Source organism: Mustela lutreola, chromosome 4 (genome assembly GCF_030435805.1).
Source record: "Mustela lutreola isolate mMusLut2 chromosome 4, mMusLut2.pri, whole genome shotgun sequence".
In the NCBI taxonomy this organism is placed as follows: domain Eukaryota; kingdom Metazoa; phylum Chordata; class Mammalia; order Carnivora; family Mustelidae; genus Mustela; species Mustela lutreola.
The window spans coordinates 30,223,541-30,249,175 of record NC_081293.1 but is presented as its reverse complement, the minus strand read 5'-3'; the positions used below and the strand labels follow the sequence as shown (position 1 = coordinate 30,249,175).

Below are 25,635 nucleotides of genomic sequence, written 5' to 3'. Positions count from 1 at the left end.
TATTTACTATGCCAAAGCCCTATACTTGGCAGACACTGGGGCTGCTAATATTGTTAAATTGTAGTCTCCCTGCTCTCAGGAACAAAAGGAGATTCTAGAGATAGGTTGAAATGCAAAGTAATAGGTGCTTAGGGGCGCCTGGGTGGCTCAGTAGGTTAAGCCTCTGCCTTGGGCTCAGGTCATGATCTCAGGTCCTGCAATCCAGCCCCCCACCCCCCAAATTGGGCTCTCTGCTTAGCAGGGAGCCTGCTTCCCCCTCTTCCTCCGGGAGCCTCTCTGCCTACTAGTGGTATCTCTCTCTCTGTCAAACAAACAAACAAAAGTAATAGGTGCTTAATAGGATCAGAGCTTTGTGTAAACACAAAGGAGGAAAGGAGGAATTATTTGGGTAAAACTTCACAAAAGACTTGACATTCAAGCTGGGTGTTGAAAGGTGTGTGGGAGGAGGTCAGGTGGAGGAGGAAGGGTATTCCAAGCTTGCAGAGCAGCACCTAGTAGTTAGCCTTCAAGCTGGCCTCCAAGTTGGCCCCAGTGACTACCCCTGGTAGTCACACTCTTGTATAAGCCTCCCACTACACTTTGGGACATTGAATAGTTCCGACCTGTAAAACCAGTAGGATATTGTGCAAATGATGGTGTGTGAGTTCTGAGGATAGATATATCATAGAAGATCTTGTGGTTCCCTCTTGGATTTCTTGCTCCGGAGGAAGTCAGCCACCATGTCAAGAGGGCACTCAAGATGCCTTCTGAAGAGTGCCAAGTGAGGAGGAACTGAAACTTCCTCCCAGCCTAATAGCATAGGAATGCCAGCATTGGATTTGTCTGCTGTGTGAGGAAGCCACTGTGGAAGCCAATCCTCCAGCCCCATTAAACTTTCAGATGATGGCAGCTGTGGCCCACAGCTGACTGCAATCTCATGAAAGTGGGAGCCAAAGCTGCCCACGAAGCTGCTCTCCATTTCCTGACCAAACTACCCAAAAGCCAAAACTCAATGTGAGAAAATATAAATTTATTATTGTTTTAACCCAGTAAGTTTTAAAATAATTTGTTACACAGAAAGATATAATGAATACAGCTTGAAGTGTGACGAAATCTGGTATGTGGTGGAAATGGTGACAGAAGAGACCACAGACAGAAACTCCAAGTTAAAAGGCGACTCGCCCAAGGTTTGAGTAAGAGTGGGTGAGGGAGCCATCTGGTGGAGGTGGATGTGCTTAGACAGTCTCTTCTCTTCCCACACTTTTTTGTTTTTCTTTCTTTCATTTTTTTTTCTTCCTTTCATTTTTTTTTTAAAGATTTTATTTATTTATTTGAGAGAGAGGGCAAAAGAGAGAATGAGAGGGGAGAAGGTCAGAGGGAGAAGTGGATTCCCCATGGAGCTGGGAGCCTGATGTGGGACTCGATCCCAAAACTCCAGGATCATGACCTGAGCCAAAGACAGCCGCTTCCCCAACTGAGCCACCCAGGCGCCCCCCACTCCTTCTTCCCAACTTCTTCCACCTCGCATTTCCCACAAGTGTTTCTCCAAGGGCCACAGTGAGGTTTATGAGTCTATCATGTGGGCCATACACACCCTTGCTTAGAGATGTAAAGACTAATCTTTAGGAAAATGTCAAGTTATTAGTTATCCTCTTTTACTATTTTATTTTCTCCTTCAGTCTCTTTCACTTACCAGTGACACTAGGAATTTGGGGCGAAGAATGAAGACTCAGAATGCTGGAGAAGGGAAAGAAGGAACTGGGATAACTTTATTATACAAAATTCAGAGTTAGAGTCCCAAAAGCAGAGTCTAGCTGACCAGTGTGTAGTTACCAGGGGGAGCCTTTGTTCATTGATATTGGCCATACTGTTGACCCTTTCTGGTCTTTAGAACCTTCTTATATCCTCCAGAGTTCCCCCCAGATAATGTCTAATTCTTGAATAATATCTCTCAATTGTAGAGCTGCCAGAAGAAATAAACAATAATACTATTGACCCCAGGCAGCGTGAGGCCAGTGGTCCAGGACCACCCAACAAGGAATTGCAAAGAAACCAAAATTTGCCTTTGGAGTAAATGACTGATTTACTTAACTACCTGGGAAATTTCAGGTAGCTAAGATATTAAAGAAAAAAAAAATCTTTCTATACTTCTAGACTCATCCTGAAGGAGAAGAGGCTGAGTCCAAGCAGACAAGTCTGGACCAGCAACAAGGCCAGGCCCATCTAAGAAGTAGGAGGATTTCCGACTATAGTTTAGTAGTCGGTGTGGGGATTCGGATCTGTCTTCATTCCAGCTGTTTGGAGGAGTAAATGATAACCCCCAGATGGGTCAGCCAGAGAAGGGGTACAGACATTCGACCCCTGCTTAGACGAATGTGTTGGATTTGAACCAAAGCGGTGACATGCACGGTGGTAAACCTCTTGCTCCGCAATCCTTCGCGAATCGCAGTCACTCATGGACCCAGTTGAATCTGGGCGGGGTCAGCGAGGAAAGACGCGCAGGCGCACTGCTGAAGAGGGCGCTCACCTGTACTACAGTGGGCGGAGCTAAACGCTGGAACAGGAGGCGGGGCGGGCGTAATGACGTCAGGGATACGCCGCCGCAGAGCAATTCGCGTCCCGGAAGCGGTGGCGGCGGCGGGGGAGGCAGAGGAGGCTATCGGATTTGCTACTTCGGAGAGGCCCTTGGAAGAGGCGCGTCCTAGGGGTGGGGCGGGCCTGAGGAAACGCCTCGGGGCCTAGTGGCTTTTCCAGTGGTCCCTGGCCGTCCCCGCCCCTCCCCCAGCAGCCCTGCGACCGGGTAGGTGAAGTGCCACCTCTCCCGCCCCATCTCCGGGTCTCTGCCGACTGTGCGGAATTGGGCGCCTGGACGTCGCGGGGGCCACCACCTGCTGGCCCAGCGACTTTGGGCGTGGCCTTCCCGGTCTGGGCCGCAGGGCCCGAGCCGGCTCCGTGGGCTGCAGAGGTGGTGGTAGTCCTGGCCTTTGCCAGCGCTGACCACCTTCACCCTCTCCAGGGCTTTTTACCTTGCACCATCCCTGGATCCTTTAGTTCGAGCGTGGCCTGCGGGTATTTGGGCTCCCAGTGGCCCCTTAGTCACATCCCCACCCCCAGTCCCGGTCAGGTCTCAGTCCTCTGCGAGGGACTGGCTTATGCTGCTGTGTGTCAAGGTTCCGTCCGTCCGTCCCCGTCCCCTCCTTTTCTTTTTAGGTTTTGGGGTAGGACTTTGAAATTAAGAAGAGGGTAAGGGGTCTCCCCATCGGAGTTGGGGAGGTGGAAACGGGGCCTTATGGAAGGAGGTGACTGCCCTGTGGGGTTCGAGGGAAAAGGGAGGGTAATGGGCAGGAATGGTCCAGGAAGTTGTTGGGAACAGAAAGGAGAAGGAAGCTTTAGAAGATGTGGTGGGGCAGGAGAAAGCATGGGAGTCCTAGAGGATGGACAATTCGTTCACTCATTCAGTGAGCATTAATTAACCTTCCACTGTGTGCAAAAGCAGTGGTAAATGGAAGACATAGTTTTTGACCTGGTGGAGCTCCAAGTTAAGAAGCACAGGCTGGCAAGAAAGCCAAAATTTTACTTTAGTGAAATAAATGCTTTTAGGGCAAGTGCATGATTGGGATCATTGGGGAGGGTCTCCCATTCCAGACTGGGGTGGTTGCCAAGATCCTCTCAGATCAAGGGAGCAGTGTTTGAGCAGTTACCTGAAGGGTGGGTAGGAATTAAGCAGGTCAAGAGTAGGTGAAAATATTCCAGGTCATCTTTTCTTTCTAGACATCAGACTGCCTCTTCCTAGCAGCCATAAGTACTCCGTCTTTATGGTTTAGACTCTTGATGGATCTCTGGGGAAAAGAACAGGATTTTTATATCTGGGCAATTCACTTTATTCTGCTGAATATGTCTTCTCTCTGTGAAATGGGTATTTCACCTGTAACCCTTCCTACTTCACAGGTTTATTATAGGCACCAAATGTACTAATTTAAGTAGAAGGGTGGTAGGTACAATGCAAATGTCAGGAATTATTATGGTTGCAGGATGCAGACATCAGAGCGTGAGGGGAGTGGGCCAGAGGTGAGCCCCAGCGCGATGCCTGAGGCTCCCCTGGAGTCTCCATCTGTCCCTACCAAGTCCCCGGCATTTGATCTTTTCAACTTGGTCCTGTCCTACAAGAGGCTGGAGATCTACCTGGAACCCCTGAAGGATGCAGGTGACGGTGTCCGGTACTTGCTCAGGTAACAGACTTCGCAGAGTTGCTCTGACCATCTAGACCTTCTGCTTTCCTGCTCCATAGTTGTGCTGAGCGTTTAGGCAGTTGCTGGGCTATCTTTCTGCCTTAGAGAGGAGTGGTTCTGGGAAGTCCATTGGTTCCCTGGGTTGATTCCAGACCCACCTCGGGAAAGGCAGGGCCCTGGGAACCATATGGTCTTTCACCAGAGTTTCTGCTATGTCGCTCAGTAAGCTCATACCTCAGGACTGCTAACTAGCCTCGAACATCAGGCTTTCTAAATCTTTTTTATTTTTATTTTTTTTAAAAGATTTTATTTATTATTTATTTGACAGACAGAGACCGCAAGTAGGCAGAGAGGCAAGCAGAGAGAGAGGAAGGGAAGCAGACTCCCTGCTGAGCAGAGAGCCTGATGCGGGGCTCGATCCCAGGACCCCGGGATCATGACCTGAGCAGAAGGCAGAGGCTTTAACCCACTGAACCACCCAGGTGCCCTAGGCCTTCTAAATCTTAAAGGAGCCCTTTTTTTTTCTCCTTCTCTCTCAGTACTAGCATAATTAATATTAAAATTAGTTTGTAATTTTGAACATACTAAATACAAATACCTGTGAATAAGCAGGTACCCCTTTTGCTAATTTAGGATTGTGGAGCTCCAAATTTTTTGTTCTTATTTTGCTTTGATTTTCATCCTCTATGATTCCTTTTCTCTTTTCAGCTCACTCTATTTCTTATCTTAAACAATTTTAATTACAGATACATGCTATTCTACTCCCTAAATACTTCAGTTTATTTCTAAAAAATAAGGACTTTTTTTAATGAGAAAAAGCAATATCACACCTAATAAAGTTAACAGTAATTTCTTTTTCTTTTTTTTTTTTTTAAGATTTTATTTATTTATTTACAAAGAGAGAGATCACAAGTAGGCAGAGAGGCAGGCAGAGAGAGAGAGAGGAGGAAGCAGGCTCCCTGCTGAGCAGAGAGCCGGATGCGGGACTCGATCCCAGGACTCTGAGATCATGACCTGAGCCGAAGGCAGTGGCTTAACCCACTGAGCCACCCAGGCGCCCAACAGTAATTTCTTGATAGCATCTTATACCCAGTTCTGATTTTCTCAGTTGTCCCAAGAATGTCACGTTTTGGCCAAATCAGATTCCAGTCCAGGGTCGCAGTCTATGTGGTTGTTATGTCCCTTAAGTTCTTTTTCAATCTAAAATGGTTTCCTTTTCATGATACTGACTTGCTGGAGACGGAGCTGACGGTCCTGAAGAATTTCCTACTTTGATTTGCTGGTAGCTTCCTCATGGTGCAAATTAGAAGTTAGATTTAAAGGTTGGATCATATTCAAGTGAAACTCCCTCCCCCACAAAAGTCATGTGTTCCTAATATAGGGAGCCACGTAAATCCTGGTTGTCCTACAGAGCAATCCTTCATAACTTAGAACCTGTGAGTGGGGCTAATTTAGGGCTCACAACCTCCTGAAACTACATGTAAAACTTGGTACGTGCACACATGTTTATTTCTAAGGGAGAAGCTTCTAGTTTTCATCAAGCTCTCCAGTCTTCTGAGAGAGGTAAGAGATAGGGTGAGTGGAGTGGGGTTAACCTCTAAGAGTACTATTGAATATCATTCTTACCTCAGTCTGGAAATAGTGGGAGGTTTATTTTTTAACTCTCTGAACAAGGCCTTACATTTTTCTTGTTCCCTTCAGAACCCCTTTTATTTTATTTTATTTTTATTTTTTAAAAAAGATTTTATTTATTTATTTATTTGACAGATAGTGATCACAAGTTGGCAGAGGCAGGCAGAGAGAGAGGAGGAAGCAGGCTCCCTGCTGAGCAGAGAGCCCAATTCAGGGCTCGATCCCAGCACCCTGGGATCATGACCTGGGCCGAAGGCAGACGCTTTAACCCACTGAGCCACCCAGGCGCCCCCAGAATCCCTTTTATTTATGGCTTTAGGCTAGAGGTGAGCTAGTTTATATTTCATAGCAATATTCTCTACCATTAGTTCACTGTCTCCTTGGTGCAAGGAATAGGGGACATGATGGTATGAGAGGCTTGATTTATAATCCCACCATGACCATATAGCTGAAATGAATTTTAGTTTTCCTTAGTGGAGGGGATGGGCCCTGGGGTTTTCTGCTGTGCACACACGCAGGTGTATGTGCATGTATGTGTATTTTACTCTTTTGTGGCAAAGCACAGAAGTTAAATACAGCCTGCCCCTTCACCTTTCTAACACTGGTCTCTTAGTGCTTCTTGGTACTCGTATGTTCGGGTTTTTCCGTTTTATGAAATTAGAAATCTGAGGGTGTGGTGTGATTCATTAAAGCTGGATGGAGGGGGAACGGCATTTGGCCTAAAGAGCCCCCAGGAGTTTGTGGTTCTGTGCCACTGGGAGACAGAGCACTGGTCTGTGAAAATGGCTGTCAGATTAGTTTGTGCTTTTGATTGCTCTTTTCTTAGTAAAGAGGATTTGACTTTCAAGAGGGACCTAATCTTGAGCTTTGTCTGATAGTGTGAAGCCTAGAGCTGCAGTAGATTTTTAACAGACTCCTCAGTTCTGGGATCAGCTACTCTAGTAGGTGGATCTCTGTGACCAAAGTGTCAGTAAAGACATGAGAAAGAATGGGAGAGGCTTTATAGTGTAAGTGACTTGAGTGGCTGTATGATGTTTTTATTTCTGAAATGGAGTTGGCTTTAGACCAGATTTTTAATTTGCTCTTACGCTTATAGCTGCCACTAGTTGGTTCTGAGGCCTAATTAGGGTGGCATAGTGGGGGATGCTGGGTTTCCAGAGGAAGGCAGACAGAGGTCATTTCATTCCCTTACTAATAACTTCTATGAAAAAATAAAAGGGGCACCTAGATGGCTCAGCTGGTTACGTGTCTGACTCTTGATTTTGGCTCAGGTCATGATCTCAGGGTTGTGAGATCAAGCCCCGTGTTGGCTCAGTCCATGCTCAGAGGGGTGTCTGCTTGAGATTCTCCCTTTCCCTCTCCCTCTGCTCTTCCATGCCCTCCTTCCCCCACAAAAAAATAGAAGCACGTAAATCAGTGAACCTCATTTAGCAACCGAAATACCTCAATCACAGCAAAAGAAATTACATTGAAGTTCTGAATACATTGCTTGCCAGCAACAAACCTGTTTATTTCTCTTTGACTCTCCCTCAGTTGGTTGACCTTATAAATGCTACACTGCTGTTTTTTTTTGTTTTTTTTTTTTTTTAAGATTTTATTTATTTGACAGTGAGAGAGGGAACACAAGCAGGGGGATTGGGAGAGGGAGAAGCAGGCTTACTTCTGAGGAGGGAGCCCGATGTGGGGCTCGATCCCAGGACCCTGGGACTGTGACCTGAGCTGAAGGCAGACGCTTGACAACTGAGCCACCCAGGCGCGGCTACACTGCTGTTTAGAATTTAGTCATCCATGCTTTCATTGTTACATCTTTGCTCCTTTCCCCCTATTAAATGTCCTTTGTCAGGGATGAAGCCAGCAGAATTTGCTTGTCCTCAGCAACTCAAGTCTCTGGTCTTCTTCCTTTCCTCTTTGAGGGCTTTTGCACTGCTGTTTGGTGGTGGTGGTGGGGGGTGCTGGTTCTGCATGTGCTTCCAGATGTTCCAGTTCACTTAGGGCATGTCTGCTGAAAGAATGCTATACCCCGGTTTCAATTTCTTTTTTGATCTATTACAACAAAATCTTCATTATCTTTTCTCCTTTTGGATTGCCATGTTAAGATCTCAAAATTTCAGAAATAAGTGAAGTCACAAACGCGGTCACATAAATCCTTCACATTCTGTTCTTTTGATTTCTGTATTAGATGAATCTTGCACAGCGAATATATATATGTTCCTGTGAAGTTGTACAAAGAATAAATGAACATTTTCAAGAAGAAAGTTCATCATTGTCACCTCTTAAAGAGACCAGAACATTACAAAACATAGTTAAACAGTATTAACTGGGTTTCTTAAAATTTATTTTATAAATTTTTCTCCTTCTGGGAGAAAGTTCCCTAGGTATTCTAGTCCTGAGAGGATATCTTTTCTTGTCCTGGGGCCTAATGGGTGACCTTAACTCCTCTCCCAGTTCCCTATCCACGTAAGTGGACACTTCTCATTTTTCTTTGACACTCAGAGCTCCAGGCTCCCTCCTCTTGATGACCCACCCCTGATGGCCATCTCCTCCTCCCACCCTCTCACGCCCAAATTGGAGGAGTGGCCATCTTTAGTGACCAGGACTTTCTTGTGTTGTAGGTGGCAGACGCCTTTGTGTTCCTTGCTGACCTGTCTGGGCCTCAATGTCTTGTTCCTCACTTTGAATGAGGGTAAGAACTGATTCCAGGGGATTTTTGTGAATGAATGTGGGAAGGAATTCCAAGAAGTGGCGCCTTGTCTTGCCATGGAGTTGGCCTCCTTCCCTGTCTGCTTGATGTCAGAAAACCGGCTCTGGAGCGACACACTCTGGGCTAGAATCCTGGCTGGATTGTTCTTTAATCTGTTTGTCAAGGCCTAATTTTCCTCATCTCTAAAGGGAGGATAATAATAGTGCTCTCCTCAGAGAGTAGTTGTGAGGAACGAGGTAGCCTGTATATTACACTTAGCACAGCGCCTGACACAGTAAGGACCTGGTGTATTGTAGCTATTATTATTGTTTCCTTCTTGACTGAATGCTGGTGTTTTAACCTTTTTCCATTTTTATTTCTAAGCTGATTCCAGGGTCAGTGAGGGCATGACATGTGGTGAAGGTGTCAGGGAGGTTAAGAGATTTTTGCCACATCCATTGATTTCCTCTGGCTCAGCTGGTGAGCCTGGAGGGGGCTGCTGAGCAGTCACCAGCTCTGAGGGGTCTGTGGCATGAAGGCTTTGAGGTAGATGTGTGGACAGGTGGGTGGCTCTAGAGATCTTGGGTAGTGATGTCTCCTGGGGACTGTTTGTGACAAGATATACCAGGACCCAGGCCTTTTCCTTTTTGAACTGACAAGTGGCTGCATAAAAAGCTAAACCCCTGGGGGGAGATGTGAGGAACTGGGTCCTTTATTCATGTATTCATTCTTCTGTCAAACTTGCATTTCTCAAGTGTCTCCTTTGTTTCCTAGGGAGATGTGGATTCAGTGGGTTGAAAACCCAGTTTTTACATAAGACCTCCATTATCTGTTTGTCCAATGACAAATACTTAACTAGCATTTACTGTGTGCCCAGTGCTCTGTTAGCTTGCTTTGGGGGTACCATGCTACATGGAAGAAGGTCTTTCTTTGGATTTTCTCTCAACCTCCCCATTTCTCAGTCCACAGTGGTGTGTCTGTGGTATTCTAAAAGCCAAATGAAAGGCTTCCAATCTGCCCCGTGGTCTAAAAGGTCAGAATGTCAGTCACAGGGATCTGTTAACGGCCAGACTCCAGGCAGGAGCCCCCTACTGTGTGCTCGCATAGATTTGTTAATGTTAAAAAACAAAAAGAAAATGAGTCTGGGGCTATCGTAGTGACCAAACTGGATGGAGTCCCAGCCTTCAAGATCCTTTTTATGGAGGAGAAAGCAACTATGTCTATAATCAATCAGTCATGTTGTGAAAAATTTTGTGAGGGAAAATAAAGCTGAGTTAAAGGCTTGGAGAGTGAGCAGGGGAGACACTCTTTCACCTGAGGTGATCAGGGAAGGTCTCTTGGACAGAGCCCTGGAGGTGGACAGAGGCCCCCGGTCCTTGCTCCTCATTTACCTGCAGTGTTATTGATCCGTAGGTGCATGGTACTCCGTGGGTGCCCTAATGATTTCAGTGCCCGCCCTTCTGGGCTACCTTCAGGAGGTTTGCCGGGCACAGCTGCCTGAGTCAGAGTTGATGCGGAGGAAGTATCACAGCGTGAGGCAGGAGGACCTCCAGAAAGTTCGCCTGTCTCGCCCCGAGGCTGTGGCTGAGGTGAAGAGCTTGTGAGTATGGAAGGGGCCGGGGTGGTGGGAGGTGGTCACAGTGGCAGCGGCCACCACACTGAGTGCTTGCATTGTATGAGGCGGTCTTTCCTCTCCTCTGTCGGGTTCTTTCCTCTCATCTTTTGAACAGCTCTGGGAGGTAGCTACTGTTAGTATCCTCCATTTATGGATGAAGAAAAAGGCTTGCATGGCGAAAAGGGGACCAAGCTGGGATGAGAATCCAGATCTAGCTGATTTCACAACAACCTGTGTTCTTTCCACTAGAGAGACAGTTCTGGGTCTTAACGGAGCATATGCATGCATGCATGAGCCACGGCCAGGGTTCAAATTCCAGCCCTCCATTTACCGGCTGTGTGGCAACCTGTGGCATCTCTGCGCCTCGGGTTCCTCACCTGTTAAATGGCATAATAGTAGGCTTGCCTCATAGGTGGTTGTGAAGACTGAATGAGTGAGTGTCCAGTACCCAGGAAGTTTCCAATAAGGGTTAGTCATCGTTACTACACTATCAGGAAGCTTCCTAAATGTGACAGAGCTGGTACTTCTGAAGAACCACGTTAAGACCATTGAATAACATTAACCATAGCAACTGCAAAGCTTCAAAAAAAAAGTTAAAAACAAAACGGAGGCCTGGGCCTGACCTTGTCTGAGTCCATTTTCTGGAGTGGGGTCTGGGTCTCTGTGGTTTTTAATACCCCCCCACTCTTTTTTTTTTTTTTTTAATAAATGACTTTATTTATTTATTTTTTAAAAGATTTTATTTATTTACTTGACAGAGATCACAAGTAGGCAGAGAGGCAGGCAGAGAGAGAGAGAGAGGAGGAAGCAGGCTCCCTGCTGAGCAGAGAGCCGGATGCGGGACTCGATCCCAGGACCCTGAGATCATGACTTGAGCCGAAGGCAGCGGCCTAACCCACTGAGCCACAGGCACCCAAATAAATGACTTTAAACTCAAGTAAGAGTTGCAAGAATAATACTCCCAGACGCCCTGTGCCCAGCTAGAACAGTGATTACATTTGCCACATTGGCTTCCTCTGTTGCTTTTCTCTTGCATGTTACTTTTTTTCCTTCTGAACCATTGAAAGTAAGTGCAGACATCATGCCTATTTACTCCAAATACTTCTCTCCTAAGGACAAGACTTTCTCTTATGTATTTATAATTGTATAATTAAAATCAGGAAATTTTACATGGCTAACATCAGCATTCTTGCAATTATCTAATAGGTAGTTAATAATCAGATTTTTTTTTTTTTTTTTTAAAGGAGATTTTTTTTTTTTAAAGATTTTATTTATTTATTTGACAGAGAGAGATCACAAGTAGGTAGAAAGGCAGGCAGAGAGAGAGGAGGAGGAAACAGGCTCCCTGCCGAGCAGAGAGCCCGATGTGGGACTCGATCCCAGGACCCTGAGATCATGACCTGAGCCGAAGGCAGCGGCTTAACCCACTGAGCCACCCAGGCGCCCTAATAATCAGATTTTACCTATGGTATTAATAAGGTTTTTTATATACATTTCCCTTCATCCAGAATCCAGTCCCAAGTCCTACATTACATTTAGTTTTTATGTCTTCTTAGTCTTCTGTAACCTGGAATAGTTTCCTTAATCTTTGTTTCTCATGACCTTGACACTTTTAGATAGGATGAGCTTATTATTGTGTAGAATTTCCCTCAGTTTGGGGTTATTTGGCTCCTTATGATTAGGTGGAGGTTTTGCCTTTTTGCAGGAATATGACAAGCAGTGTGTTGTCAGTGTATTGTATCAGGAGGCGTATGATGTCAGTCTGTCCCATTAAGGGAGATGCTGAATTTGGTTGTTTGGTTAAGGTTTCTCTGTTGTAAAATGGCCATTGTTGGGTCTTGTCTTTAACACTTTATTACTGTGATAGTTGCGAAGGTGATTTTCTAATTGGCGTTGTTAGCCAGCATCTACTCTAAGAAAGAGCTCTTCCGTCTTATCAGTATTAACTTGAGATTCTTAATTTTATTTAATAGGTTGTAATCCATTATTGTCATTATTTTGATCTCAGATTGTCTTAGGTTTGACCTAGGAGCTCTTTTGAACTGGCTTCTGTGTTCTTTTGATATGTCCCATCCTTTTTTTTTTTTTAAAGATTTATTTATTTATTAGAGAGTGTGGGAGCACATGCGCATGGGGGTGGGAAGGTGGGAGTGGAGGGGCAGAGGGAGAGAGAGAATCTTTTTTTTTTTAAGATTTTATTTGTTTATTTCACAGACAGAGATCACAAGTAGCCAGAGAGGCAGGCAGAGAGAGGGAAGCAGGCTCCCTGCTGAGAGCCCAATGCAGGACCCTGAGATCCCAGGACCCTGAGATCATAGCCTGAGCTGAAGGCAGAGGCTTAACCCACTGAGCCACCCAGGCAGCCCAGAGAGAGAAAATCTTAAGCAGATGTCCTACTGAGCACGGAGCTTGATGCGGGGCTTGGTCCCATAATTCTGAGATCATGACCTGAGCCCAAATCAAGAGCTGGGTGCTCAACCGCCGGAGCCACCCATCATTTCTGAGCGCATATAATATTCAGAGTCATCTTACGCTTGTGCTGCCCCCACTCTGGAATGAGCCATTTCTCCACCGGGCCTTTCAGAAACCAAGATCTGGGTGCAGCATGCATTCATTACTTCTGGGGGTGGATCCATTTAAAAAAACCTCTCCAGGTGAGTCTGCCTTACAGCCCAGGTGGAGACACAGTGCTCTCTCCTGCCATTTATCCTACAGCTATAGCATGTCTGTCTGTGAGGGGGGTTCCCTGCTCCTCATTGTCTCTCAGCCTGGGGAAGTTAAACAGCTGGCCCTACCCCAGCAGCTAGGAAAAGACCCAAGCAGGAACATTTGTCCTGTTTGCATCTCTGTAGGGGTTCCAAAAGGGGGCCTGAAACGTATGCAGTTTCTTCTGAGCTCTCTGCCCCGCCTTTGGGTTCGAAGAGACCAGCTGTCCCTGGCTAGCTAGCTATGCCCGTGAGGTCCTAGCTCCTGTGGCTCCGAGCTCTGGCTCACAGCAGTGCCCTGTGCCCACAGCCTGATCCAGCTGGAGGCCTTCCTGAGCCGCCTGTGCCGCACCTGCGAGGCCGCCTACCGTGTGCTGCACTGGGAGAACCCCACCGCATCCTCACAGTGAGTGGACGCCACTCCCCCCACCGCTGCCCTGCAGGGATTTGCCAGGGCAGGGAGCTCCTGCTCCCCTTGTTCGGCGGGGAGAGCCTCTGAGGCTCTTGTATGTAGGCCTGCCTGTGAACTTGTGGGCTGGGATGTACTGCTTTTGTTTAGTCACCTTTTAGGTGTGGTAAAAATATTTTGAGAGTAGAAATGTAACTCACCATGTAATCTCACCCACTCGTTTGATTAGCAGATGTCATGTTTATGAAGTGTGCCTGTTGCCGAGTGGCTGTGTTCCAGAGTGATTTCCTTCTGATCTTAGGAGTTTCTGACGCTGTGGTTCCTCTCTTTCGTTGCAGGTTCTATGGGGCTCTTCTGGGCACAGTTTGCATGCTTTATCTGCTGCCCCTGTGCTGGGTCCTTGCCCTTTTAAACAGCACGCTCTTTCTGGGGAATGTGGAGTTCTTCCGAGGTAAGCCTCGGACAGCTTGGACAGCTCAGCAGAGGCTCAGGCTCTGGGGGCTAGATTAGGCTCCCGGGTTTGTCCAACCCTCCAGCTAATCATCGTTTGCTGTGCCTTCCACAAGGGGGCAGCACCACACCAGGGTAGTTTCTGGGAGGGCTCCTGGGCTCTGCATCTGAGATGTCAGGGGGCATCCAGGGGGAGGCTGCTACTGTGGGGGGTCCCTCTCCCTTCCCAAGACTGGTGAATCCCTACTTATGTAATGTGGTGGCTTCTGGGAGATGAGGGAGGGATGTTTTCCCAGTGTTGCCACCCGCATCCTGGGATGCAGCCACCTGGAGGGGCTACTTCGAGTGATCCCGGAGTTCTAGTCTGCTGTCTAGCTTCTAAAGCGGGGAGGCAGTCTGGAGAGGCCCTGAGCCACAGAAGCCCGGGTTTGCACACGTGTTTGGTTGATTGCTGTGTTTGTTTGCCTTCCCGTAGTTGGGTGATTAGTTACCGAAGCCGTAATTCATCCAACACAGTGCATTTAATCCCCCTTTAGCCGTCAAATGGGGTGGTTGGGGGTAGCCCTGTTCTGCTTATGAGGCTCAGGTTAGGTGATCTGTTCAGAGTTAGGAGGGTGACTTTCTTGCAGCTGAGAGCAGGCTGGTGCAAGAGGCCAGCTACCTGTAGAAGGGGGGAATCCCCAGAGCACCACTCATTCCATCCTGTTTATGCCCCCACTCTGTTCTTGCCCTGGACAGTGGTGTCTGAGTACAGGGCACGTCTGCAGCAGCGGCTGAACCCCAAGCAGAAAGACAGCGTCTTTGAGAGCCCGGCACTGCTGGAGGCTGGGGAAAAGTGTGCTGTGCGGGACTGCACACCTGCACCCACGCCCACAGAGGTGAGCGCCCCCCACCAGAGGGTAGAGCCTTCTGCAGGCAGCGGATGGGGCCTTCTGGTTCCCAGCTTGTTCATGCCCCGGAGCTCCTGGCCTCTTCACAGTTCCTGCTGCTTCCCTGGCCTCCTTTTCTCAGAAATGTTTAATAATGATAAGCGTAATGATAACAGCTACTGCTTGCTTTGTTGAATGCTTACTCTGCTGATGTAAGGACTTTAGAGGTACTACTGGGTGAGGTGTAGGTTGCTTCCGAGAATGAGAGGGTTTGCTGCTGCATGGGACAAGGCTGAGGCCCAGAGTGCTTGTGCCAGTATTGGGGGGGAGGCAGGACTCAGACCAGGCCCTGTGGTTCTAGCACCTGAGCTGTGCAGCCACCGTGGGGCCCAAGTCGCTGTCCCTCTAGGTCAGAGAGGGCCCTCCTTCTTATGACTTCTTTCTCGAATGTGTGCCATTTCCCCTGGGGCAGGAATGGATGTTTTAGGGAACCTGGAAGTTGGCTCCAGGAAGCTGGTGGCCTCTGCCTTGGGGGCAGGGCTCCCCTCTCCTTCTGTAATAGTCTCTCTTCCCAGGACCTCACGCCCGGCAGTGTGGAGGAGGCTGAGGAGGCTGAGCCCGATGAGGAGTTCAAAGATGCGATTGAGGTGGGTGGCCCTTCCCTACCACCCTCTACTGATCAGGCGGGAAGCCAGCTGGTCTGGAGCTGGGTGGCTTCTCACATCCCAAATCCAGGTTTTTCAGTTCTCTTTATCCAGATGAGAAGCCAGAACTTGTGAGCTAGAGCTCGCTGGATGAAAGGGTACCTCTGAGCTTCCTTCCATTCTCTGACTGATCTACTCCTCTGTCATGCGTGCTTAGGGCAAGGATGGCTCTGGAAGCCTCTGGGAAGTGCCCTGTATCGGGGGCTGGATCATTTACCAGCTAAGCTGGAGACTCTGGGCTTGGTGCCTTGGTTGTGGGGAAGGCAGACTTGGGGAGGGCACTGGCCCAGGTCTCTCACTGCTCTTATGCAGAATGAGATTCGAAAGATGTCTTTTTGGCGGGTAGAGGGGGGGAAGCTGGAGAAAGTGGTTGCAGGCCAAGGGCTAGGTCAGAATCTTCCTGATTTTAAGACAGTGACTCAAACTGATAGTTTGTAGAAGCATTTTATTTGGCATCCAAGATTTAAAAATATTTACAAATGGATAGATTTCAGTGATGAGTCTGGATTTTCAGTTTCTCTGAACAGTCAGCAGCTCTGGTAGTCCCGAGTGTGCAGTGGTCAGTGTGGCTGAGGAGTGACTGTCCCCTTTAGAAAAGCCCCTGCCCCCACCCTCCTTGTCCCCGGTCACTGAGTGCTTATGTGGTGGCTGTTGTCACAGCTGTGCTGTTGCATTTCCATAGAGCAGGACGTCATTTCCCTATCTCTCTGTAAAGGGGGAAATTGCAGTATTGAGAAAAGGGGTCTTGTGCATTGCCCCGGGCCTGTGATTTACCCTATCCCACTTCCCTCTCACCTCAGCCTCACCCACATCCGCATTTACATTTTCAGCTGCTTAATGATTTCTCCCAGACTTGAGTATGCCACTGTAGACTGTGCATCTCGGGGTGGTGGTGGAGGGAGTGAGGACAGCCAGGGTCTTCGGGCTCTTTTGTTCCTGACCCACAGTAGCGAACACATTTTACATCTTGGCCTAGTTCACACTTATGTCTGCAAAATATGTAAAACTTAAATGGAGCAAAAGTTTTCTGAAAATACATTTTAAGGGATATTTTTTGTTCTATTGAAATCATGAGCTACTTTTAGTGAATTATCTCACCCAGTTTGAGAAACCATAGTACCCAGCTTTTCTCAAGCTGATGCGATGCTGGGCTCCTCCCCCGGGGGCCTCTGTGGACGTCATCCTCTGTGGTGTGCTCAGACAGAACTCAGGGGCGCTTCTGTATTTCTCTCGGCCTGTGGGACCCCTCCTGGTGGCGTCCTTCCTGCTGTCTATCTCTGTTTTCTCTCCTTCTCCCGCACACCTTGGGAGGCAGGAGACTCACTTGGTGGTGCTGGTAAGTAGGAGCCTTGGTGAGGCGGGCAGGGACTGGGCAGGGGGAGGCTGACCGAGCTGGCTGGCCCTGTGCCTCGTGGGGTATGCTGTGCTGGGGGCATCTGCACGTGGCTCCCGGAGCCCTGCCACAAGGTGGGCAGGACTGGAAGCAGCTGTTCCCACAGGAGGATGACGAAGGTGCCCCGTGTCCAGCGGAAGACGAGCTGGTCCTACAGGACAACGGGTTTCTGAGCAAGAATGAGGTACTGCGCAGCAAGGTGTCCCGGCTCACGGAGCGACTTCGCAAACGCTGCCCTTCCAACAACTTCGGTACGGCCAGGCCTGAGAAAGGGGGCTGTGTGGGTGTCGTGGGGCCAGAGTTTGGGAACTGTGGGTACTGGTTTGTGATGAGAGTAAGGAGTAACGCCATGTGCCCGGGCCCCAGAGAGGGTAGCAGGCAAACAGTGGCACTGCCAAGGGAGTGAGTCTTCATTCCTTCTTGTTCCTCTGTCCTCCTTGAACGTTAACTTGAGGGAAGTTGAGGCACTCTGTTCCAGAAACGCCACTCCAGGATTGGAGAGTGGTGTCATCCTGAGGCAGAGGCCCAGAAGGCAGTGTGGCAGGATGGCTGAGAACAAGATGTAGCGTCCGACTGCCCCTGGGGTAAATCCCAGCTCTTCTGGGTGTCCTTGAGCAAACGATATAACCTCTCTGTGCCTCAGGTTCCCGTTCTAAGAAACGGCAGTAATAACAATTCTTATCTCCTGGGGTTCTTGGAGGTCTCTAATTTGGTGATGCTTATTAAGTGGTAGCACAATGCTGGCTGGGTGACAGTAGGTTGCTTAGTAAGGGGGGTGTGAACATGAGGGGTCCTGGTCCGTCCCGCAGGTGCCTAGCAGCTTCTCTGGATCTTTCCTGTCCGGCTTGAAACAAGTTGAAGCAAAAAGTATCTTCCTTTGCACATGATAGAAACCCGAGGTCCCTTCTCCTCAGCCAAGTTTGTGGACTGATCAGTCCTTATTTTACTGGGAGGGTAAGGGCGGCTCAAGGAAGGCAGCTTTGGAGAAAGGTAGACATGACTGTTAGCATGGTGGGAAGCCCGGCTCCGACCGGGAGAGCAGTTGCTGAGCCAGATAAAGTTCTGGCTGAAGAGAGCAGGTGACTTGGGGGTCATGCTGGTCTGGAGGAAGAGCCTTGCTTGTGCTTGGTGTTGGCCTCCAGGAGGATGGGGCGGCTATGCTGTTCATTCCGGTGGGAGTGAGTTCTAGAGTCTGCATCCTGGGAGAAGCCCTGGGGTTCTTTTGAGGAATTTGGCCCAGGGCATCCAGGGGCCTGCCTTCCTGCCCCTGTGGCACCAGGGCCCTTGTTCTCCAGGATTAGAGGTCCTGGGCATGCTTCTTCTTTCTGCTCTGTGAGTGCGCCCCAGTCATTTCCAGTTCCCTTTTGTTTGTGGTGATCACAGACTTCTCCGGGGCACTGTGTTCAGTGCACTTGCACGTACACGGTCTCATCTAGTCCAGATGGTAGATGTGATAGGGACAGGCAGTTCTTAGGGGCTTAGGAGCATCTGGGTTCCAGAAGTTCCAAGTGACACTATGCAAGAATTCCTATTCTTGCTGTAGCATGTGATTCATCCATGTGTATGAATTTTAAGTCAAGGCCTTTAGACATTCTCATTTGCAGGTGAGTAACCTCAGGTGAGAAAAAGTGATTTGCCTTATGTCTTCAGCCAGTTAATGGTTGAGCTATGACTCAAATCCAAGCCATTTGATGTGGCTCCTGTGTTCTTGTATTTTTTTCTCACTCATCATGCTCCCTTTGCCTTAGTGTCTGAAGTCCTCTGGTTTTATGTCTTATTTTATTTTATTTTTTTAAAGATTTTATTTATTCATCAGAGAGAGATCACAAGTAGGCAGAGAGGCAGGCGGGGGAGGGGGGAAGGAGGCTCCCTGCTGAGCAGAGAGCCCGATTCGGGCCTCGATCCCAGGACCCTGGGATCATGACCTGAGCCAAAGTCAGAGGCTTTAATCCACTGAGCCACCCAGGCGTCCCTATGTCTTATTTTAATACTTGGTTTTTGGTTCAGGTAGTACCAGCTGGGTTGGGTGAAGGCCTTTCAGGTTCACATGAGGCTGGCAAGGGCAGAAAATGCTGCTTTTTTGGTAAGCCTCTTTTAATTCCCATTCTTTAAGACTGCTCGATATCCTCTTCCTGAGATGTTCTCAGACTCCTTGCTGTGAGGGCAGGTGCAGCTGCTCTGCTTCTGGGTCTGGCTCCCACAGGCTAGGGGGAGGTGAGCCACATTCAGCGCAACTCCATTCTGGCTGCCCGTGGAGGGCGGGGACAGGGACAGATGAGGACAGGCTGCTCAGGGGCTTCTTCGTGGCCCTGCTCTGTCCCAGAGGCTCTTTGACCATTACCCTGGCAGGGCCCACGAAATCTTAGGCTCCTTCCTGCTCCCGTGGCATCATTACATGGTGAGTCAGGCCCTTTGCTGAGGGTGGGGACAGGGAGAGTTGGTAGATGTTGGAACAGGGCTGCTCTCCTCCATATACCTGTTTTGAGCTGGTGTCAGCATCCTAAGCCCTCCTTGGCTCAGGCTTGTGCAGTGAGTACATGTTGGTTTCACCAGACCACATGGCTGCCCCAGGATCCTTGGCCCTGATGTTCCATCCTGGACTTGGACCTGAGTGTCAGTCTTTGAGTGGCTTCAATCCTCTGCCCCGTGCCTTTGTCCCCTTTGCTAAGGAGAAGCAGAGATGGATTGCTTCTTTTTTTTAAAGATTTATTTAGTGGGGCACCTGGGTAGCTCAGTTAATTAAGTGTCTCAGTTGATTAAGTGCTGGTCATAATCTCAGGGTCCTGGGATCGAGCCCTGCATTGGGTTCCCTGCTTGGTAGGGAGTCTGCTTCTCCCTCTCCCTCTGCCTACCCCATCCCCACTCATGTTCTCGCTCTCAAATATATAAATAAAACCTAAAATAGAAAATATTTATTTATTTATTTTTAAAAGATTTTATTTATTTATTTGACAGAGAGACACGGTGAGAGCAAGAACACAAACAGGGAGGGTGGGAGAGGGAAAGCAGGCTTCCCGTTGAGCCGGGAGCCTGACGGGGCATGGGGAAGGGGCTCAATCCCAGGACACTGGGATCATGACCTGAGCTGAAGGCAGATGCTTAACAACTGAGCCACGCAGGTGCCCTGATTTTTTTTTTTTTATTTATTTGAAAGAGGGAGAGGCTTGATCTCACGACCCATGAAATCATGACCAGAGCCTAAACCAAGAGTCAGACACTTAACTGCTTGAGCTGCCCGGGTACCCCAAGGTGGGTTGCTTTGCCCACATTCTTTGTGTGGGGGACAAAGTTTTAGAGTAGCCTGATTGTTGGTTTGGCATCAGGGCAGCAGCTCCTGCTATGCTGTCCAGAGGCCAGGTGCTAACTGGCAGCAATGGCATTCACCTTACATGCCTTGGCCTCAGGCTTCTCCTTGCTCTAGCTTGGGTGGACCCATCTTTCCTTAAACACAGGGAGTGTCCTGTAGCAAGGGCTGCAGGAGGTTCTGGTGGGACAGGAAGGGACCACATGTAGCTGTCAATATACCTCTGGGCCTTTGCTTGAAGGTGAGGCCCGGGGCTCCATACCTGGCTACATAGGTAGTTCAAGAGGCCTAGTGGTGCTTCCTGAAGCTCCTAATTGCTCTGGCCAGGTTGCAGGAGGCCTTTGGGCCTCAGGTTGTAGACACGTACTCCAGTAGCCTTATTATCCACTCCTAAGTGCTTTCAGGACCCAGCTCAGCTTCCTTCTGGGCCCACAGTCCCAGGGCTAGCCTCTGTATCCCCTTTTGGGAGCATCTTCATGCCTACCATGGACCCCCAGGCTTTCTCCCCTGCTGCCTCAGACGATAGCTTGGGTTCCTGGGGATAGCCTTTGGAAACTTTCTTGGTCTCTTCAGGGTTTGCTTTTGTTCCTGGAGCTTGGTGAAGCCATCAGGCAGAGTGCGGCCTTTCCTCTCCTCAGACCTCAGTTTGCCTCTGCATTTTGCTTCCCTTCATTCACTGGCACGTGCCCCCTTCTGTAGACTGTGTCTTTGCTGCAGGCCGCCTTTTCCGTATGTAATTTTCCTGGGAGCATGGGTGGGTGGTGAGCACAGCGGCCTCTGAAAGAACTGTCGGTTGGTTCCCTCTCTGCCTGTCCTTCCTCTTCTTGCACTCCTTGCCTCCTCCCATGCACTTGCTAAGCTGTTGTTGACTCTTCTGGCATGGTCTGGAAACTTGAGCATCATGTGGGTGGTGGTTTGGGTGGAGTCTCTTGCGGCCCTTCCCTGCTCCGTCCTGCCCACCACTCACAGTGTCTGTGCCCCTGCCCTGCACGTTGTCTTGGAAGGTGCCTGGTTCTGAGCTCCTCTTCTGGAATCTTCAGATGACAGGAAGCAGGAGTCTGGGGTGCAAGGCATTTCTGCATTATCTGTGGGCAGACTATTTGTTAAGAGACACTTAGGAGAGGGTCGTGTCAGGCAGGTTTCATCTGAGCTCATTGGATCTGCCTTCTCTGAAGGATACCTGTCAGGTCCCCCCTAGCTTGGTGTGCTTTCAGATTCTGCAGGATGCTTTTCGATTTTGGTGGGACCTGTAGGTGGGGCCTCTAAGTCCTGGGAGGGCTCATGAACCGGCAGCTGTGTATAGGAGACATGGATTCTCAGGGACCATGGGAATTTTCCTTCTGTTTTCATTTTCTTTTCCTTTTTTTTTTTTTTTTTTTTTAAGGTTTTATTTATTTATTTGAGAGAGAGTGAAAGCGAGAGAGATCACAGAATGAGAGGGAGAAGTAGACTTGCCACTGAGTGGAAAGCCTGATGTGGGACTTGATCCCAGCACCCTGAGATCAGGACCTAAGCCAAAGGCAGACACTTAACCAACTGAGCCACCCAGGCACCCTGGGAATTTCCTTCTTAGTTTGAGTCCCTTTCTGTCTCCAGATCTGGACTTTGCTCCCTTTTTTTTTTTTTAAATTGAAGATTTTATTTACTTATTTTAGAGAGAGAGCGTGAGAGAGAGAGATCACAAGTGGGAGGGAGGGGTAGAGAGAGAAGCAGACTCCCCACTGAGCAAGGAGACCGAAGTGGGACTCCATCCCAGGACTGTGGGATCATGACCCTGAGCTGAAGGCAGATGCTTAACAGACTGAGCTCCCAGGTGCCCTGGACTCTGCTCCCTTGCTCACTGCTCCCAGCTATGGTGTCTGGGCTGGGCTGCCATTCTGAGTGGTCCCATTTAGAAGAGCCAGAAGCAGGGGAGAGTCAAGAGCCCTGGACTAGGTCAAGGCTGAACTGCTGCCTCTGTTTGTCAGGGAACTGCACGGGCTGCTCGGCCACCTTCTCAGTGCTGAAGAAGAGGGTGAGTCTCTCTGAGGATATGTGTGTGGGGACTTGGGATGAGATGCAGGGGAGTGAGTGGTGGGGAGTCATTGGGCCACACTGGGCCTGGGGTCTGAGGTTTGCTCAGGTGAGCAGGGATCTGTTGTCCCTGTGCCCACACCTTCACCAGTCTTCCCACTGGATGTCATGTTTGCTCTGTCCTGCCCCACTTGGGCATTCCTATGGTAGTCCCAGGTTCCTTGGGTGAGATCAGTTGATGGGAGGGAGGGGGACTCTGGGTGTGGGTGACACATCTGATACTGACCATGGCTCTTTGCAGCGGAGCTGCAGTAACTGTGGAAACAGCTTCTGCTCTCGGTGCTGCTCTTTCAAGGTGCCCAAGTCCTCCATGGGGGCCACAGGTGAGTGGGGCAGGCGGCCAGGGGTCAGGGCATTGGGAGGGCTTGGCTGGTTCCTGCATCTTCCAAGGGCTGCTGCAGTGTGGAAAGGGAGCAAGGGGCCAGTGAGAAGGCAGGGGGACTAGGGATCCTGTCTGCCCTGAAGAAACATCTCCACTGTCCTTTAACAAACAAAACACCAAAGTATTTTATGTGTGCAAAAGAATATATTTAATGTATCCAAATTATGAGACATAATACTGAATATCTGTGGCTGCTTTGCTGAAGTTAAAAAACAGCAGTAGTCGCCCCCCACCCAGGCTCCCCAGCACTGCCCTGCCTTCCCCAGAGGAAACCACTGTGCTGAATTTTGTTTTTTCTCATTAACTCAGTAACACTTTTAACAAAATGAAAAAGCAGTACATACTCACTGTAAGCAAAAGATACAGATAAAGGAAGGGATTCACGTGCACAAGGGTAAATGCGGACACACATGCAGGTTCTACAAGTAGTGGGAGCATGTTCTGCACACTGCCTCTAATGTGCTATAATCTGAAATTGAGGCTTTTCTGGTTTTCTCTCTGGTCATGCAAGTAGCATATGCTCATTCTAGACGATTTGGAGATTATCATACAGAAGAAGAAGGAAGAAAAAAATAATCCATAATCTTACTACCTAGGGATAACCACCGTTAAAACATGTTGGAAAATTTTCTTCTGGTATTTTATTTAAAGAACTTTTTAGTGGTGTTTTGTTGGTGCCAGAATCATTTCTAATGCAGGGCACCTGGGGGAGAGGCCTGCTGTTGCTGTGGTCACTCCTGAAGTCCCCAGTCCCCATGGAAAGTGGAGTCTGAGGGCAGGCTAGGGAGCTGGGTTAGCGAGGATGTGGGCTGGGTGGTGGGTGGCTTGTGTGGGGCATTGGGGGTTGGGAAATGGTAGTAGTATTGGGGGTCATGAACCAAAGGACATGAGGAAGCGTCTCACCAAGTTCTTCCTCCTTTTCAGCCCCCGAAGCCCAGAGAGAGACTGTGTTTGTGTGTGCCTCGTGTAACCAGACCTTGAGCAAGTGAGAAGAGGGACTGGGGTCTAAAGTGGGCGTCGGTCCCTGGGACCAGCAGCAGACCTCACTCTCCTATCCCTAGCCCCATGTAGTGTGTGCTGGGCAAATGTGGCCTGAACGCTAGGTAGGCTTCCCTTCGCTCTCCTCGCTGTCTCCAGCTGGGTTCTGGAGCTGCTCCCCCCTCTTGCGGACGGCTAGTAAATGGCAGTTCTCAAATCCCAGAGGTTAGAGGAGCCCCTGGAGGGCCCGCGTGTTTGCCCTCCTCTGTCCTGTGCTGAATTAGTGGACTCAGAGCTGGGCAGGGAATATAAACTAGAGGGCAGTAGTGAGCTAGGCCTGGTCTCTAGGGGTTTCTGAGCATCAGGGCGTTTCTCCACACCTCACAATTCTAGGAAACCACAGATCAGAGATGGGGAGAAGAGATTCTTCTTCTGCTGTTCCTGGGCCAGTCCCTTGGCCTCTGAGAGCCTGCAGGAGGGCTTGGGCATGGCATGGCCCAACTCTGCTGTTTGAATGTCACTTCAGGCATCAGCATCTCATTGTTTCTCCACCAGAGGGTGTATGGCCAGAGCTAGTAAGACCAAAAGTCCTAGAAACAGGGTTGAAGTTTCCATGTTCTCCCAGAGGAGGCCGTATCTAGGAGGGCATGTCAGAATCCTTTAGTATTAAGTGGAGCAAAACATAGGGAGCCCCAGCATCTCCAAGGACATCAGACTCAACTTGCAGAGACCTTGACTTGCAGAGTCTCAGCCCACATATTACCCTGGTGACATTCCACTGGGTAGATGCCAGGTGTTCAGATCACTCTTACTTCTCCTGCTCAAAGCCTCAGGCACCCCTGCTCTGGCCCAGAACTATGTTTTGCCTCCCTGGCCCCTTGTCCCATGGAGTGTGAGACAGGCAGGGAGAGCAGAGGTCCTGAAGCCCTTGACCCTTGGGGGCCTGGGAAATGTAGGATCCCTCCGGGCTAGGTCCTCGATTCTGATGCTGTTCCTCAGCAGGACAGTCTCACTTAGGGATGAAGGCCACCTGAGGTCCCCATCTTCTCTTCAATAATTTTATGTTCACTTCTGGACTGTTAGGGCACCAGCGTCTCTCCCTAAGCCTTGAGCTGGCTCGGGCATCCTTTCTGTCCCCTGGAGTTGCTCTGCCTTTTTGAAGTATTTATTTATTTATTGCATAGTTCCTGGGAACATGTGCCCCAAGGAATGGGATGGAGAGGAGGGGGTGCTTCTGTCCTAGGATGCCTCCCTGGAGTCATGGGCTGCTGGGGACCCAGGACCTATAGGAGGCTGAGCAGGTGTCCAAGGAGGCAGGCTGGGGAGACAAGACTGCCCCAGGCTAGCTTTCTGGGGCTACTTAGGGCTGGGCAGCTAGGGTCCTGTGACAGACCAGGGAGGTACAAGTCCCTGGGGAACCAGGCAGGCCTTGGTGTACCCCTTTCCTTGGGCTCCTTTGTTAACAGATGAGAGTTAAATACTCTGTGCTTTATTTACACTGGAGAGGAACAAAAAGGATCTCTGTGTATATGGAGAATTGTCAATAAAAAGGCCCTCAAGCTTCTGACGTTTTTGTCCTGGTCCTTGCGCTAACCCTCTCTGTGAGGCTAGAGAGCCAGACTTGCCCTGGGCTGAGTTTGCAGGCCTGGGCTGTGCCTGTGGGACACGGCTGGAGGGGGTGTGGAGTCTGCAGGGGGGTGGGGGGAGGAGCTCTGTGCCTCATGCAGGCGGGGCTCAGCACGTGTTTGTCGGATTGACTTGAGTCTCTGTCTTGTGACCAGATTGTGAGCAGTTGGGGGTTAGGACCAGGACTAGTCAAACACTAAGCAGTGCAGGCTTTAAAACGGAAGGATTTTAGCTAATCCTTCTTAGAAAGCAAAAAAGGATCGGGCGCTGTAGAGGCTGAGAGCCAGCCAGAAGAGGATTGGCTGTGAGACAGGGCAGATAAGCGGTTCTCTGAAAGCAGAGTTTGTGGGGTGTGTACTGGGTGCCAGGCACAGTGGTGAGTGCATTATACACATTTTATTTATGCGTAGTGATGGTCCTATGAGGTGGGCACTGTTCACCCCCATTTTATAGATGAGGACACTGAGGCCAAGGGAAGCTGAGTAGGGGCAGTGAAAGGTCTGGCATGGTACTTGGCAGACTAGGGCTGGCTGTGAGCCATGCCTTCCAGACGGAGCGCTGGGGCAGCGAGGACGGCAGGAGAGACCTTGCATCAGGGCTGAGGTGA

At 49.3% G+C, this 25,635-nt stretch overlaps 1 protein-coding gene across 6 annotated transcripts in view; it reads left to right on the top strand.

Annotated features, from left to right (window-relative positions):
* The first annotated feature begins 2,570 nt into the window (after positions 1-2,570).
* ZFYVE27 (zinc finger FYVE-type containing 27) overlaps positions 2,571-25,635 on the top strand; it is a 91,204-nt gene continuing 68,139 nt past the window's right edge. For 2 of the 6 annotated variants that reach the window (XM_059169260.1, XM_059169261.1), the window contains exons 1-12: positions 2,571-2,779; positions 4,011-4,208; positions 8,453-8,523; positions 9,934-10,120; positions 13,151-13,246; positions 13,588-13,700; positions 14,438-14,577; positions 15,144-15,215; positions 16,588-16,608; positions 16,772-16,916; positions 21,937-21,983; positions 22,284-22,365. In XM_059169260.1, coding sequence (XP_059025243.1) covers positions 4,012-4,208; positions 8,453-8,523; positions 9,934-10,120; positions 13,151-13,246; positions 13,588-13,700; positions 14,438-14,577; positions 15,144-15,215; positions 16,588-16,608; positions 16,772-16,916; positions 21,937-21,983; positions 22,284-22,365 — 1,171 coding nt within the window. In that variant the 5' untranslated portion in view covers positions 2,571-2,779; position 4,011. Of the gene's footprint in view, positions 2,780-4,010; positions 4,209-8,452; positions 8,524-9,933; positions 10,121-13,150; positions 13,247-13,587; positions 13,701-14,437; positions 14,578-15,143; positions 15,216-16,587; positions 16,609-16,771; positions 16,917-21,936; positions 21,984-22,283; positions 22,366-23,348; positions 23,506-25,635 lie in introns of those variants that run through there. The other 4 variants (XM_059169264.1, XM_059169263.1, XM_059169265.1 and 1 more) reach the window with 4 other exon arrangements.